General features: G+C 45.8%; 1 protein-coding gene across 1 annotated transcript in view; it reads left to right on the forward strand.

Moving 5' to 3' along the window:
- Positions 1 to 17,014, forward strand: part of PLD5 (phospholipase D family member 5) — a 33,927-nt gene extending 16,913 nt beyond the window's left edge. Inside the window, exons 4-5 of the mRNA XM_067535873.1 lie at positions 7,785 to 7,899; positions 16,665 to 17,014. Of these exons, the coding sequence (XP_067391974.1) occupies positions 7,785 to 7,899; positions 16,665 to 16,900 (351 nt within the window). The 3' untranslated portion in view covers positions 16,901 to 17,014. The remainder of the gene's footprint in view (positions 1 to 7,784; positions 7,900 to 16,664) is intronic.
- The last annotated feature ends 296 nt before the right edge of the window (positions 17,015 to 17,310 follow it).

The following is a 17,310-nucleotide window of genomic DNA, read 5'->3' on the forward strand; positions in this document are numbered from 1 at the left end:
CTCCGTGTGAGGTTATAAGAGGCCGTGCAGGGTGACATGTCCTCAGTTCCCTCGTGCTGCATGATCTGAATCAGAATCCTCTCTTCGTGCTCATAGCCTCTATGAGAATGACAGTCTGTTGTAGCTAGTTAGTAGTTCTGCTTCTTTCTTCATACTCATGTAAATAAGTTAGTTAGTGCATAGAGTAGCCCCTTATGGGGCCACCCTGACCCCTGCTGGGGATTATGCCCTGCACCCTGGGGTTCAAGAGCTGCGCCTCTTGTCCTCTCTCATTTCCATGAGTGACGAGCACACGTTATCTCTACTGCCTGAGCGAGATGCAATATCAGCAAGTCCTTCCCTTCAAGGACTCATGAAGCTCAACTTCTGCAACTCTGCAAGTTCCTCATGGTAGAGGTGCTCCAGGCTTGTGCAAAGTCTTATCCCAGACCATTGGTGCTGAGGGTGCACCACCCCTCACCAGGGGTGAGCCCTCTGCCCATGGCTCATTGCCCAAATCCAGCAGCACATGAAAAGGTGCACAAGGAGAGGTGCAAGCGCTCTCACAAACACAGCAGTAGGTCTGTGATGCATTGCATTCCCTCCCTGAGCACGATGACTTCGCAGGGCCACCCACTTAGGCAGGAGGCAAAGTGAAGTGGAAGCATGACATGCTGGCACCACTGGTTCCCGCAATGACTGAGGGTCACGATAGCTCACCAGTGCGTGCTCCTCAGCCACCACAGGATTCTATGGGCTCTGCTCCACGTACCCTTCCTTGGTTCAGTGGATAACAGGCTGTGCCCTGGACACCAGGCTGGATGGATCATTGGTCCCCACCTCAAACTGCTGTACCCACCCTCACCCCTTCTTTTGGCCCCCGGCCACCTACACCAGCAGATAAGCTGCTCCTCCTCAGCTGTGACCGGCCTCCACCAGTCATTGTACCACACACACCAATGGCTCTACCACTTCCAGAGGCTTCTTCAGATTCAGAGAACTTCTTGGAGGAAGAACCATCTTTCTCCCTTGTCTCCTGGCATAGTGTGGACTCCTGGGTGTGCCCATCTTTTCTGATGCACTATGCTCTGGGCCTGCCTGGGTGGTGCCCTTATCCTTGGTGCCCACAGTACCATCAGGAACTAGCCTTGTGGCACCACTGGCCCACGTGGGACACTTATCACCAGTCGTACCCACTATTGGTGGCCTCATACCAGCCCGCCCCAGCTCCCTCTCGCCTCAGACCTGGAGGAGGATCTGGAGCTTGACCCAGTCCCAGACCAGTCCTAGCGGCAGCCTCCCCTTCTTTGGACAAGGCCTTGATCCCACTGACACTCTCACCTCCTGTTGACCATCACCAATACCAGGAGCTGCTACCATAAGTGGCCCTTGACTTGGGCATTCCCTTGGAGGAGGTCCAGGACCAACCTCATCAGTTGCTGGACATTCTCCAGCCTCAGGGATCAATGCGTGTAGCTCTGCCTGTCCATGACATCATTCTGCAACCCACACGAACTGTGTGGCACATGCCAGTGTCCTGTGCCCCTATGTCCAAGAGGGTGGAACACAGGTACTTTGTGCTGGCTAAGGGGGTTGACTTTCTGTTCTCCCATCCCCCGCCCTCCATGAATGCATGCATCCATGAAACGGGCATTCTAGAAGTCCTCCATCTCCACTCCTCTGGATAAGGTGGTGAAGAACCTGGACCCCAAGGACTGTAAACTCTATTCCTCCACAGTCCTCCAATTCCGCATGTCCAATTATCAAGCTCTGCTGGCAAAGTATGATTTTAACACTTACACCAAGAACATCTCACAGGACAAGTTCCAACAGTTCCAGGCCCTGCTGAATGAGGACCACCTGATGGCCACCTGATGGCCAAGGTCAGCCTCCAGGCCGCGGTAGACATGGTGGACGCGTCCTCCCAATCCCTGGCCACAAGGGTGGTGATGAGATATGAAGCATATCTCCAGTTGTCTGGTTTTCCCAGGGAGGTCCAATCTACCAGCCAGGACCTCCCTTTTGATGAGGACAAGCTGTTCTCCATGAAAATGGATGAAGCCCTGCATTCAATGAAGGACTCACAGATGACTCTTTGGTCCCTAGAGATCACACCCCCATCCACAGCAACTTAAGCCACAGTTCCAGCCATGCACCTACCTTCTGTACCACCTCACCTACATGAGGTACCAGGAACTCGACCCCAGCACCCATGGCCATTGGCCACCGCCACCTCCATCACCATGCCTTGTGACCAGCAGAAGGACCGGTTTTGAAGTGATGATCAACAGCTGTGAACCCCCCATGTCACTGACTGCAGCCCCCTGTGACACCTCCAGGGCCTGTCTTGCCCTATTTGCCCACCATTGGGGAAAGATCACCACGCGTCACAGGGTATTGGAGATCATACAACAAGTCTACTTGATAGAATTCCTCACCTTCCCATCTCACTGGGCCCTTCCCCCCAGCTCTTTCTGGGAAGCCCTGCCCATGACACCCTTCTTCAACAAGAGGCAGACATCCTCCTCAAGAAGGGTGCTATTGAAGCCGTGCCCACCCCTCTTCATCAGCAGGAGCTTATACTCTATGTATTTTCTTGTCCCAAAGAAGGACGAGGGCCTCCACTCTATCCTTGATCTCCACTTACTAAATACTTTGATCAGAAAAACCAAGTTCCGTATGGTGACGCTCACATCCATCATTCCCCCCTTCCCGAGAGGGCGTGGTTCGCAGCCTTTGACATGAAAGACACGTACTTCCATATCAACATCCACTCAGCCCACCGCAAATTCCTCTACTTCCGTGTGGCTGACAACCAATATCAATTCAGGATCCTTCCATTCGGCATCGCCACAGCTCCCAGGTCTTCACCAAGGTCTTTGTGGTTGTAGCATCCTAACTCCTCCAGTGGGGACACTTTGTATTCCCGTACCTGGATGATTGGCTGCTAATGGTTCCATCCTTCACCACGATGGCGACAACAGTCACAGCCCTTCACTCCACTTCACCCTTGTTGGGCATCTGTGTCAATGAGGGGAAATCTGAGTTCCTCCCAACGCAGATAATCCACGTCATCAGAGCATACCTGGATTCCGTGGCAGTGTGAACCTTCCTCCCAGCAGACCGCTTTACCACTGTCACGACACTAATGAAGACCCTGCGCTGCAGCCCACGCACGATGGTGCACCATTGTCTCTGCCTCTTCAGCCACATGGTGGCCTGCACAAGTGCCTCCATGTGTGCTGCCTACAGATGTGGCTCCTCTCAGTCTGCAGGCCCTACATCACCCACCTGGACTCGTCCTTGACCGTCCCCAGCTGGATCCACTTCTCTCTTACCTGGTGGCCCAATCCTATGAAAGTGCTCTGAGGAACCCCATTTGCCATTCCCATCTCAATGGCCACCCTCACCACAGATGCCTCCCTAGCAGGATGGGGCCCACACGTGGCTGGTTGTGCCACACAGGGGAAGTGGACTCCCAGAGAGTCAACACACTGGAGTTGCACATGGTCCACCTGGCCTGCCATGCATTCCTGTCTCTGCTCCATGACCAACACATCCAGATCCTCTCGGACAACACCACTGCTGTGGTGTACATAAAAAGACAGGACAGCACCAGATCTTGGTCACTCTGCACGGAGGCCTTCTGCCCCTGGAACTGGTGTTTCCGCCACAACTTCATGCCCCATGTAGCGTATCTCCCAGGGGCCAGAACTCTCTGGGGATACACTCAGCAAGACCTGGTACCTCAACCATGAGTGGGAACTCCATAAACTCACTCTCCACTCCACCTACCATGCCTGGGGCACCCTCTTTTGGGCCCTCTTTGCCACATGAGCAAAAACTGCAAGTTACCCCTCTACTGCTCCAGGGTGGTCAGGGGTCAGGACTCCAAAGGTGACACCCTCCTTCTCCCAGGGTGCGACAGCCTTTGGTACATTTTTCTACCGGTTCCCCTCTTTCCCCAGGTCCTCCACAAGATCCACTAAGACTGAGCTAGGGTCATCCTGATAGCCCCGTGCTGACCTTGACAGTTCTGGTTTCCTGATCTAGTCAAGACTGTTGGCCCACCCACCAATCACCCCTCTCCACCCTGCCAGACCTTCTCACCCAGGTCAACAACAGGGTTTGCCACCCCAACCTGGGCCTACTCCTACTGACAGCCTGGTTTTTGGATGGGGCTCACATGTAGACAATGCCTGCTCATCACCCGTCCACTGTATCCTTGTACACAATACCCGGGAGTCCACGAAGGCATGCTATGCCGCAAAATGGATGTGCTTCACCTCCTCAGCGCCTCTTTGTAGCAATTGTGGAATGGTCGAGGGAGCAGCCCCTCTCCTTGCAGTGCATATCCAATTGGACCTCTAAGCACATTTCAGAATGCTATGAGCACTCCAATGTAACACTGCCCAGCAGGATTGCGACATACTTTACGTGGGTGCACACGACCACCTCTGCCTCCCTGGTGGATGTCCCCAGCATGAGACCTGCCATGCAGCAACATGGTGCTCTGTTCACATCTTCACAGTGCCCTACACCATCAACCAGTGGGCAACCGCAGACATGACTCTGGGATGTGTATCCTGCAGCAGGCCTTTAGCCATCGTGTCCTCACACCCACCTCTGAGCTGATCACTGCTCTGTACTCACCCATGTTTAGAATACATATAGGGATCATAATTCGAAGAAGAAGAGGAGGTTAATTACCTCTACCTGTAGGTTCTTTGAGATGTGTGGTTCCTATTTGTATTCCAATACCTGCCCACCATTCCCTCTGCTGCGAACTCTTTATGCAGCGGTAAAAGGAGGACTGAAGGTGCATCACCTGGCACGGTCTCCTATAACCTTGCATGAAGCACATGGCAACCAACGTAAAACGACCATGTGGTCAACAGACACAGCTGCTGAAAAACTTCCAACTCCAGCACATGAAGCATGTACACCTGCATTTGGAATACAAATAGGTTAGGTACCACACATCTTGAAGAAACTCCAGTTACAGGTAAGTAACTTCCTCATATGCAGGGAGTTCAGGGCTCATATTTTATTTTTGAAAATTAGCCCCTAATGTCTGTCGCTGTCCTTTATAGCTATAAAAAGATACATTTAGTTTAATTTTAAAAAATCCAAATCCTATGATTACATAAAAGAGATGCTAGAAAATGTCCACCTATACTTCTTTGTTTGTTTTAATTCAACAGCAGGCTTTTGTGATAAAACTTACAGTAGGGATCTTATCCAAAGCAACAGACAAAATAATTTTAAAAATATATTCTGCTGTCCATATAGGACACCTAATTAATTAAAAAGTTCTGGTTTTGTTTTGCTTGTTTTGTAATACAAACATTTCACTAGGAAATTTGACAGTGTTTGAGCTAAATATAAAAATGAGTCTTTATGAAAGTCAGAGATAATGTGCAGTTTAAGTGAGCATACATTTATACATGAAAATCAAAAGTGACTGCGTAGGGAAATCTTTTCTTTTTTTCCCATATGGACCATGAAATTGTACTGAAGAAATACGCATTATTGGAGCATAGAGTTATCTACTGACCCATTACTGGGAGCCATGTGTAAGTCACAGATAGTGGTGATCACTTTCAAGGCTAGTTATGATGGTTGCAGAAGGCAAATTTTAAAAAGTTGCATGGATTAACTGAAGAGGCTATAAGCCCAGAGTGTTATGTACTATTGAAAATGGTTAGAAGTTGACAGCTTGATTTCTTTTTGGAGGCAACTATTAAAAGGTCTGGTGACAAAGCAAGAGGGTGAGACTGAAGGTAACCCCTTTGCCCACAAAAGCATAGGTTCTCTGAGGTGTTGGTGATCCCTGCTCAGTTCCTAGTATCCAAGAGGCCATTTCACACAAACCACCTTCACTACTGGAATACTTGTAACATGAGAGGCTGAGGATAGCATAGGCATAGAAACTGAATTAATCTCCCAACCCCTTGTTCCTCCATAACAAGGTTGAGGCTCAGTTGGTGGATGGCACTGGAAAACTTGTACTGCCATTGTCTGTGCTATTCCTTTTCTGTGGGTAAATTAAGGACATTAGCACATTTCACACTAAATTCGCTTTCAATTAAGAAAAGAAAGAATGACTGTCTGACATTTTCCACGGTCATGGACAATGTATAAAAACATAAATAGATAAATAACTTCCTGCTACTTCTGGGTTTACTCACACTCCCAGCCGTAGCACCTTCAGTTGGTCCCTTGCATACTAATCATGGGAGTGCCTGTTCAGTAGCTGGATGGGAGACCACCAAGGGAAACCTAGAGAACTACAGGAAGAGATGCTGATGATTCAGTTGGTGGCAGCAGCATTTGCCTGCTGTCTTATTTACAAACATTTCTAAAGAACCCATCACAATGATATTTTCCTGGTGAATGAAACATAGAAATGAGGTCCAGACTGCAGGCAGTCAATAAAAATGCCATAGCACTTTTTGCAAGACTAGACTGATAATCTTAGTGTCCTGGCCATAACTGAATTCAACTAGCTCTACATGACAACCTAAATTCCCTGTGTTGTGTCAGATAGGTACAGAGCTCTTCACTTCCTGTCTACTGTCACATGTTTAATCAAAGCCATAATCCATTCCACCCCACCTGCATCGGTAATTGGTTAAATGATTGCAGCTGTCAGACTTTGAAATGTATTGTGGGATACTTTGAGAGGCAAAGCATTCTACACATCTGAAAGATGATTTCAAAGTCTACACCAGACCAGCAATTGCCCAAGGTCCATCTGGTTCTGGATCTGGGTATCACAAAAATCATAGAATCTGGATTGGACTGGAAGGGACTTTGCGACAATAACAATATTGTCCCAATAGTAACTTTAACCCATTCTTCATGCCACCTCCTATTAAACTACTGTGCAGGTATGTGATGTATGAATAATTTCCTGTAATTAGCCGTATCAATGGGACATTGTGAGTCAGCATTTATAGAAAAAGCTGCAGTTATCTCTGGTGAACTAAATGTTTCCAACCCAAACACAACTTATTTCCTGTGTGCAATGGTCCTTTTCCCTTGTGCCGCTTTTGGAGTTTTGGGCCAGCTATCAGTTTACTTTATGAAACACAAATAATGCATCTAATTTAGTATTGCAGATTTCATTATGTTTGATGCTTCGTCAGATTAAAATAGAAAGCACTTGGGGTACTTCCATAAACCTTTCAGATATTCTCCCTTTTTGTAAAATTAATGTGTTTTTTCTTGTATTGAAAGTTTGACCTCTGCAAATTACAGACTTAATCTTGAGAGGTTACTGAGATGGGCACATTGCCAGTTTGTAAACTATGAACCATATAAGATAAGAATACTAATAAGAATACTAATTAATTGGTGTTCCTGACAATCTGTATCCTGAAGCTGACTTCAAATTCTATAGCCCCTTGATGAATGAGGAAATGAGAGTTAAACAAATTTCTGGCTCTCATCTTGTAGAAAAGTATGGATTTTGTATTCCTTTATTCCATGATATTGCATTGCTGCCATTATACCATAGCCATACATTTGGTGAATGTTAATTTTTCTACTGGCTGCCAAGGCATATGTGGTATCGAGAACAATGACATTTGGGTATATAAAATACATTGGGTATAAAATACAGTGTAGAGTTTTCCAAGAATGAAACAATCTCCTGTGAATCAAAGTTATTAGTTGTTCTGTAATACTAACTCATTCTCAGTTTAAAATATGGGGTGGGTTGTAATTTTTCTGTTTTCCTTCTGCAAAGTTGTGGAGAGGAGTTTTCATTAACCTGAATGTCTTTTTTTCCTTGACTGCAGAAATTCTTTGATCTTGAAGAAGAGAATGCTTGCTTTCTCAAAGAACAGAAGAATACATCCCTTCCCAAATTAAATCGGAACAAATATATGGTGACTGACAAAGCTGCTTATATTGGTAAGTAAACCCACATCTCAGTTGGTTTTGGTTAGCACATTACAGCTTTGGAGCCCAAAGTCTGAAATAACGATTGTAAGCAGAGTATTAGATAGCTAAAAATGCCGTTCAGTTAAAGCATCAGCGTCTTTGAAGATTGGACATTAAGTGGAAAATTCCTATTTTCAATGCAAAGCTGTTTATCAGTGCTGGGATAGAGGAGTTGAATTCCTTCTTCCAATGGATTGTTTCCCAAAGAAAAGGGTAATGTTTTGAATTATTTAAAGTAGACTGAAAAAGCAACTATGGAATGTACTTCATGGAACAATCCTGCATTGGTTTGTCAACAGATTGGATGATTTAATAGATCTTGTTAATCTAATTTGTATAAAGACTGACTAGCCTCACAATTTGACATGTCATCACAATGTTTGGAGTATCTTTGTAAGTATAAGACAATCTGCCACTCTACTCATCCTTTTCAGTTTACCCCAGGGACACAGCCTGTATACTGTAATGCTTGATTTCACAATACCTGTTCTATATTGTACATATTTTTGTTCGTAATCTGAAGACGTTGGCCATGGGTTAAATGCATACTTCTAAAATGTCTGTAAACGGCTAAGTGTAAAAGTTCATCTTGAATAAAATATTTATTCAGTGGAGTAGTAAAAACTACCCTTTAGAAACTTGAAGCAAAAGCAAGCACTATAACCTGTTAAGAACAGAAATTTTCATTCTTGGATGTATTAAAGTCTCCTGAGTAAAAATCTATTACTTTTTAATTCTTCGGTAGCTTCCTCACTGCCTAAAAACCCAGAGTACAGCTCAAGTAGCTGAGCTGTGAAAAGGGTAGATCAGTGAAGTTTGTTCCTCACTGAGGCAGTTAGTAGTTGACTTTTCTCCTGAACCTCAACATCAACTGATTTGGTCTAGCTTGATATCCACAGTCCTTCCTGGGGAGCAGACTTAGTGCAGGGCCTTAAGTGAGGATACACATCTCTGAGACCTGGTATACTCTACAAACTTAGGTCGACGGAAGCTGCCTTACATCATCATCTTATTTATTCCCCCTCTGCAAGAGGTATAGCACTTAAATCGATGTTGATGAGTCGACAGATAGGTAGTATAGACGCAGTGTTGTGTAAGTCGACTGAATTGTCCTCCAGGAAGTGTCTCACGATGCTCCACTGTGACTGCTCCAGAGATCGTTTTTAACTCCGCTGCAAAGTAGGCAGGTACACAGGAAACAGTTCCTTCCCTTTTTAAAGCCCTGGGAATTTTGAATTTCCATTTCCTGATTGATCAGCGTGGAGAGCTTGCCAGCCCAGCTGATCATGGCAACTCAATGCCCCAAATATGCTCCAACCTGGAGTACACAGAAGATGGTGAATCTTATCGGCCTGTGGGGAGAAGAGTCTGTGCAGGCACGCCTCTGAAGAAACATAGACATCTACGAAAAGATTGCATGGGGCATGGTGGAGAAGGGCTACACCAGGCACATGCAGCAGTACCGCATGAAAATCAAAGAACTTTGGTAGGCGTACTAGAAGACAAGGGAGGCAAAAAACCTTTCTGGTTCTGCACTACAGACATGGCTGCTTCCACAATGAGCTGCATGTGATTCTTGGCAGTGACCCCACTGCTACCCTCAAATGCACCATGGTTACCTCCCCAGAGTCTGAGTCCCAGGCCTCTTCCGGCAATAACGCGGAGGACATTCTAGATAAGGAGGAGGAGAATGGAAGACAGGCAAGCGGGGGATCCATTCTCCCTGGGAGCCAGGAGCTATTTTTAACCCTGGAGCAATCCAGACAGTCACAGGACAGTGTGGTGGCCGATCATGATGCCGGGGAAGGCACCTCTGGTGAGTATGCAATTCCAATCAAACTGTAGGGGTAAGATGCTTTTATATGTTATGTGTAATAATAAGAAAAAGTGAGGTGCAGTGGGTATCTGCTTCCCCAGTGGCCACTCCGGCTACGCAGAGGGCCCCCCTCCCCCTCCAGGAAAGACTGCATATGTGCATTGGGATGGCCTGGGAATCCTCTATGGAGATCTCCAGGAAACTTTTCTGTACAGGAAGCTGTACAATCTACAATCCTTTGCACAAGGTTTCTGGGGTGGGCTGCCTTATTTCTTCCGCCACTGTAGGACACTTGTCCATGCCATTCCAGTATTAACTCTGCTGGCATCATTGTGGTACACAGCATAGCAGCATAAAGACCATGTCTGTTCCCAGACACTTGCAGCATTTTCTCCCTTTCCGCCTCTGTTACCCTCAGGAGACAACTATCTCATAGGGTCACGTAGGGGAGACAGTGGCATTTTCATTACAAGTGCTCGTATGGCAAACAATAGACTATTTGATTCCCCCACCCATAGCGATTTCCCTCAGCCACAATTTCTCTAACATGCTGGTGGTTTGAGTGGCAGGGATCAGCATTGACCTCAGAATCTGCAAGTCCAGGGCAACTAATACCAGCAGCATTAAGGGAAGGCAGGGCAGACTTCATGTGTTTTCTTGTGGCCACAAACTCTCCCCTCCTTCCCTTGAGCCACTCGGACTAAGATCATAATTTGGGAGGCTTAACGTTGGTCCCTGGTCTCAAATCAACGTCCACATTGCTGGTGGGTGGGGCCCGCATTGTCCGCCTGCCTACCTGCACTCCCAATGCGGAATTCCCACAAGTTGCAGCACAAGTCCCATCGCCCATGCCACTGGGCCATAGTCATCATGGCTAGAAAAGCCAACAGGGTCATTGAATAGCTAGGGATTCTCATTATGTTTTGGCTTGCACTTAAGTGTAATAAGGGGAGTGTTTGTTTTTTTTTTAAATAGCAACCTTGAACTAGACCCAGGTTATGCACTGAAAACGATTGCCTTGTGCTTTGCATACCTTACAATGGAAAACTTCGCCTTAAGCACATCCTCCACACCGACGGAGAGACTTCCGCAGTTCAGAAGGTGGAAAAAAAAACACATGATGAAATGTTCACAGAGGTAACGAATGTCTCCAGGACAGCTGACGTAGAGTGAAGAACCTGGAGGATTTCATTGTCTGAAAAACTGGACATGGATATGGAGACCAGGAGAGCATCCCAGGAGCATTAATGTGCCACAGGGGATGAGATGCTGCAGATTATAAAGGACCAATCAGACAGGTGGTGCACACCTCTTGAATTTGAGCAGGCTGGCTCCACCCTGAGATCTCGCTCCCACTCGACCCCCTCCCATGAGACTCCCCCCTTGCGTGTTGCTCACTCCTCTTGGCCCCCCCACTCTCATTCCTTCCCCCAAGCCTCCCCCCATGCTGCTTGCTCCGGTGGTGAGCAGGGGTGGGAGCGAGGAAATGGAGCGAGCGCCAGGTGTTGAGGGCAGAGGCAAAGAGGGAGCTTCTGGCAGCGGTGACTGTTTGAGGAGGTTAAGCCTCCTATACCTGCCGCCCATGCCAATCAGACATGTTGAAGCATCTGGCTGAGCTTCAAGAGAAGCAGCTTGATATTAGAGTCCCTCTGCGGTCTCTGCAGAATGGCCTGCAAGCATCGCCTTCTTCCCAATCTCCTTCATCTAAACGTTCCATGAGGTGTGGGAGGGTACTAAGACCAAAAGGTGGCCATTCAAAGACCTTTGATGGGCAAGACTTCTGTGCTTTCACAGACAAACTGCATTTGTTTCTCCCCTCCCAATTTTATCACACCGTTTGGCCAAGATTCAATTATTTTCCTGTTCTCTCAGATTCTTTATGTTTAAGCAATAAAAGTCAATGTTTCGCAAATTAAATACTCGATGTATTCCCATCATGAAGGTTTGGGGGGGAAGGGAAGATACAGGGAAACTGATGCAATGGAGGGGAAGTGACACACATTACTGTGGCTCATTACTGAAACAGGTTTTCAAAGCCTCCCAGATATGCAGAACTCATTTCTGGGCTCTTATTTCCCTGGTATCTGGCTGCTCAAAATTACTACCAACCTATTCACCTCTACGCCCCACCCCTGCGGAAACTTTTCTCCCTTTGCGTCACAGTTATTATGGAGCACGCAGCATGCAGTGATAGCAATGGGGATATTGCTTTCACTGAGGTCTAACCTAGTAAGCAAATTGTGCTAGTGACCCTTTAAACATCCAAAGGCACAGTCCACCACCATTCTGCACTTTCACAGCCTATTGTTGATCTGCTCCTCACTGCTATCCAGGTGGCCATTGTATGGTTTCATAAGCCAAGGGAGTAAGGGTAGGTTGAGTCTCCCAGGATGACTATTGGCATTTCAACATCATCAATGGTTATTTTGCAATCTGGAAAGAGAGTCTCTGAACAGCTTTCTGAACAGACCTTTGTTCCTAAAGATGAGCATGCCATGCATCTGACCATCCTACATTTATGTCGGTGAAATGCCCCCTGTGATCCACCAGCCCTTGCAACACCATTGAAAAGTATCCTTTTCGATGTATTACTCTTTGGCAAGGTGGTCTGATGCCAAGATAGGGATATGCATTCCATCTATCACCCCACTGCAGTTAGGGATCCCCATAGCAGCAAAAGCATCCACTATGTCCTGCACATTGCCCAGTCACTACCTCTCTTAAAAGAAGTCAATTAATGGCCCTGCATATTTGGATCTCACCAGCTCCCATGGAAGATTTGCCAATTCCGAATTGATTCCCCACTGATCGGTAGCAGTCTGGCTTCCACAGAGCTATCACCACTCACCTCTCCACTGTCAGAACGGCTCATTTTAGTGTTGCTGCACTTCATGGCTGGAGAAAATTCTGCACAAAGTTCTGCACAAAGGAAAATGGCCTTCCGCATTTGAAAGTTCTGCAGCCACTGCTTGTCATCCCATAAGTGCTTCATGATGCGATCTCACCAGTCACTGCTCGTTTCCTGGGACCAGAAATGGCACTCCACTGTGTTCAGCTGTTGCACGACTGCCAGTGGCAACCGGGAATTGTTTTCTATGGCTTGCAGCAGGGCTGCTTGACTCACATCACAATGTTCCATGCATCAGCTCCTGTCTTGGTTGTGGAAATACTGCAGGATAAGGTGTGAGGTGTTTGTAATCCTCACAAGAGTGCACAGCTAAGTGGGATCCATGCTTCCCGGGCAATGGTGTATGCGCGGCTGAGCCAGGCTTTCAAAAAAAGGCGTGAAAAAGTATGGATTGTCTGCCGTTGATATCGGGGTAGGAAGGGAGGAAACTGCATCATGGGAGGCTGAAGCCATGTTCGCATTCCCCCCTGTGACAATGGTTTGGTCCCATGAGACTTTGCAAGACCTTGCCATAACGCCCTGCTGCTACTTGCACTGTGGGATAGCTACCCACGGTGCGCTGTTCTGTGCATCGCTGTAAGCGCAGCTAATGAGGATGGATTCCACTAACACAATGAGCATGATGTGGACACGCTTGACCAACTTAATTACTGCAGTGTCTGGATGTCGATTTACATTAAATTGACTTAACTTTGTAGTGTAGACATCCAGCTGACACTGTAATTAAGTTGGTTGGGCGTGTCCACACCATGCTCATTGTGTCGGTCATACAAATTACCATACCCAAACCATGCAGCAGTCCGTCTAGTCTGTTTTCCTGCAGACCCTGGCAGTGGCCAATCCCAGATGCTCATGTTTCAGAGGAAGATGCAGAAAAACCTGCAATAGATTTTCATGGAACAATCTGCCCCTTTGGGAAAATTTCTTCCTAATACCCATTAAATCATGATGGATTATTTCCCTTATAAAACGCTTAGTTTAGTTCCTTTAATTTAAAATCCTTACTCTTCTAATTCCAGCAAATCTCATTATCATATAAGCATCCAGTCTTTTTAAAATCCTGCTAAGCTTTTGCCCTCAGTAACATCTTGTGATAATGATTGCCACAGGTTACTTATGTGTTTTGTGAAAAAAGTGTATCCCTTCGGTAGCTTTAAGTTTTCTGACTTTCAGTTACAGTGACCGTTCCCTTGTTCTTGTACCATAAGTAAGGGTGAATAGAAGGGACCAATCTACCTTCCTATACCTCTTTCCAAAGCTCATTGCCTCAGTCTCTTCTGTTTGGGTCAGTGAAAACATTACCCTTTTCCCTATTTCCATCTGCCTTTTTGTAGAAAAGACCTGGGGTAAGGTGTAGCTGCTCTGGACCTGGTAGATGTGCCCAGGATGATTAAACTAAATGAAATGATTAAATTAAATGTTTCAATTCAAGGATTTATGTTTACACACAGCACTCAGGTTCCTCTTGCCGACAGGTTCTCAACTTACATTATTTAAAATTAAATGAATATGCAAAGATCTGTGTCCCTGGTCTGGAGCTGGAATCAATTATTTGACCTTTCTCACAAAGAGCATTTGGTTTTTCTCCATATGTTGGCATTATCAGGGACTAGTGGACAGCAAGAGATTATTTCTACATACAGTTGTTTCCAAAAGTGTGCTGTGTACCACTAGTAGGGTAAAATCCCTGCAAAGGCAAAATGTACAGTATCAATCCTCTTTTCTACTCACCTGGAGGACCCTACTTGCAGCAGAACTGGTTCAATTTCACTGTGCAGGGGTAAGGTAGGATTTGGGGTGTCCAGTCCCTGTCTGCTGTAGAGAGCTTAGCACTGTGGGCACTCACTGTGTGAAGCCACCACACCAGGGATTTGGGGGTGTAGGGAGAGATGCAGACATTGTGATGGCTCCTCCGCTCCACCTCTTCGATGAAGCGGTAGTCCCCGAAGAAATCGTGATTATACAGCCCACTGGCTAGGATCGCACACTGAAGTGAAGATTACATACTGGCCCAAATGTGCCTTCTTTAAAATTGTCACCCTGTTACAAGACCGCAGCTGAGAGTCACAAGAACTGATGCTGTGTTTGTAATGGGGTCTATAATCCCCATTTGGAATTTAGGCAGGGAGGGGAGGGGAGCCTTTCCTACCTACAAACAAAAAAACAGACCGGCCACGCCCAGGCGCAGCTGCCAGCATTGCCAATCATGGAGACAGGCACCCACAGCCGGGCCTCATAAGGGAAACGAAGTCTAATATAAAAGGGGGGAGAATACCAGAAGGGAGGAGGCAGAAAGGCTTGGGGCACCAAGGGACAACAGTTCTGCTTTAGGCAGCCTCCTGGAGCACCACTACAGGGCGGTGATACGCTAGCAGATCCAAGAAAGGAGACGTTTAACCAGGGAACACCCTGGAACAGAGACAAGCCAGGAAATCCTGTGAACTCCGCAAGAGAGCACCAACAGACACCCCCAGGAGTCTGTGACAGTGTTATAAACATGCATCGTCATAAATTCTGGGTCATATGAAATATCCTGTGTTCTGTCACTGTAGCCTCAGCTTCTCCTCTCACATTTGTAATGCCACTAAATCCTGTTACTTTGTGTATAGCAGCTTAAAATCCACCCATTTGTTTCATTACCAAAGCCCTCTCCAGATCCTTATTATGTCTCACCTCGAGTACTGCAGCTGCCCCCTCTCTGGCCTCTTGCATCCCTTTCTTACCCTCTTCAAACTGTCCAAAATGATGTCCCCCTAAATCATCACTCTCTTCTGCATCTTTGACCATGTTCAATCACTCTTCCAATCCCTGGATAAAATTTCAGCTCCTTGCACTGAAGGTCCTCCATAACATGGCTCCATCTACCAATCTGGTGTTTCTTTCCACAGTCCCTCTTTCCCTCTTGATTCTTCTCAAGCCACACAGCTAACTGTACATTGCACCCATCTGCAGTTACAACTGATAGGATTTAGAAAAAAAACAAGTATCAAAAGTGTAGAAGGGATATGAACCTTCATGCATCAGGGCATGAGCCATCCTCTAACTGAAGGATAAGGAAGAAACTTTCCCTAGGGGCAAGTTCTTTCATAATTGCCCACTTCAAATTCCTGCACCTAACTCTGAAGGTTCTGGTATTGGCCACTATCAGAGAAAAGATACTTGTCTGGATTCTAGAAAGACCACTGATGTAATCCAGTACAACAGCTCCTAAAGTTCCTACGTCCTTCTCTAGCCCTTTTTCTCTGCTAGTCCATACACCAGGAACTTCCTCCCTGACCCAATCCAAAATTCCTCCATCCTTCCTGAAAACACACTTCTTCAGTCCATCTATTCTCACTCCCTTAACATATAGAAAATGATAAACAAAACATACAGAAATGGATCAAGATGCATGCTTAACATCCTTCAGTTACATTGCCTTTGAAGAGTTCGCCATTCTCCTCTTCTGTCTGTTGTCTTTTTAGATTTTAAGCTATTCAGGTAGGGACACTGGCTTCAGACCAAATTGAAGTGTCAGTAGATGAGGTTTTGGAACAAATTGATGAATTACACAGTAGTAAGTCACCACAATTTGTATAGTGGGGATGCTGAGAGTCATTGAACCAAACTGTAAACCCATATATGATGGAAACCACTTCAAGCCAGGAGGTGCGGCAACATCCTGTCCACCCCTGCAACCTAGTTCCAGCACCTATGCTTGGCAGTGATGGCGGGGACATGGAGGCAGATAATATGATATATATGAACAGGGAGAGGGACTTCAGTCTGAGAACAACAAAATAACTGTTTTGGCTTCCAGACTGAGCAAAAGTGATAAAAATGTAGAACTGAATTACAGTATACATGAGGTAAGTAACAGATCTTTTTTTCTGAGCTGTCATAGAAAATACCTATATTTCTGTAATTGTTCTGGAAAGTGGGGGGGAGAAATACTGCATTCTGTTAGATTGTCCTTAAAAACTGGCTTTTTTATGTTGCAATCTCATCATATATTCTTTCATTTATTTATAGGTAATTTTGACTGGGTGGGAAATGATTTTACTCAGAATGCTGGAGCTGGCCTCGTTATCAACCAAGCAGACGAGGGGAACAACACAAGCATTATTAAGCAACTTAAAGCCGTGTTTGAAAGGGACTGGTATTCACACTATGCCAAAAGTTTCCAATCAACAAAAATCACAAACTGCTTAAATCACAAACTTAACAAAGCAGTGGCAAATAAGACTGCCATGAGCAATGTGAATTAAAAAGACTATTTTACTGTATGACGAATGAAGAAATACATGGGGGCTGTAACTCAATTTCATATTTACAGATACGAGACTAAACAAAAAGAGCAAAAAAAATTTTCTTTATTTAGGAAAAAGCACACTTATATAAAATGTTCTCTAAACTATATTCTCTATAGTGAATTATTTACAACTTTTAAATTTGTTACTTCTGACATTGAATGTCATTTATGCTTCGACATTGATTGTCACGTTTTAATTTAAAAGCATACTTTGATTCCTCCTCTTCAGTTTTAGGACTTTTCCTACCTCCTGTCCTGGTTAGTATGAACCTTGGGGGCAGAACTGAAAGCTGAGCTATGAAATGTCATTCTAAGATCAGCTGCTTTTGATACATAATGGAGGACAGATTTCCCTCATAGCAAAAG

The sequence above is a fragment of the Emydura macquarii genome, unplaced genomic scaffold, assembly GCF_026122565.2.
Source record: "Emydura macquarii macquarii isolate MOO-44397 ecotype Brisbane River unplaced genomic scaffold, CSIRO-AGI_Emac_v2 contig_3517, whole genome shotgun sequence".
Taxonomy (NCBI): Eukaryota; Metazoa; Chordata; order Testudines; family Chelidae; genus Emydura; species Emydura macquarii.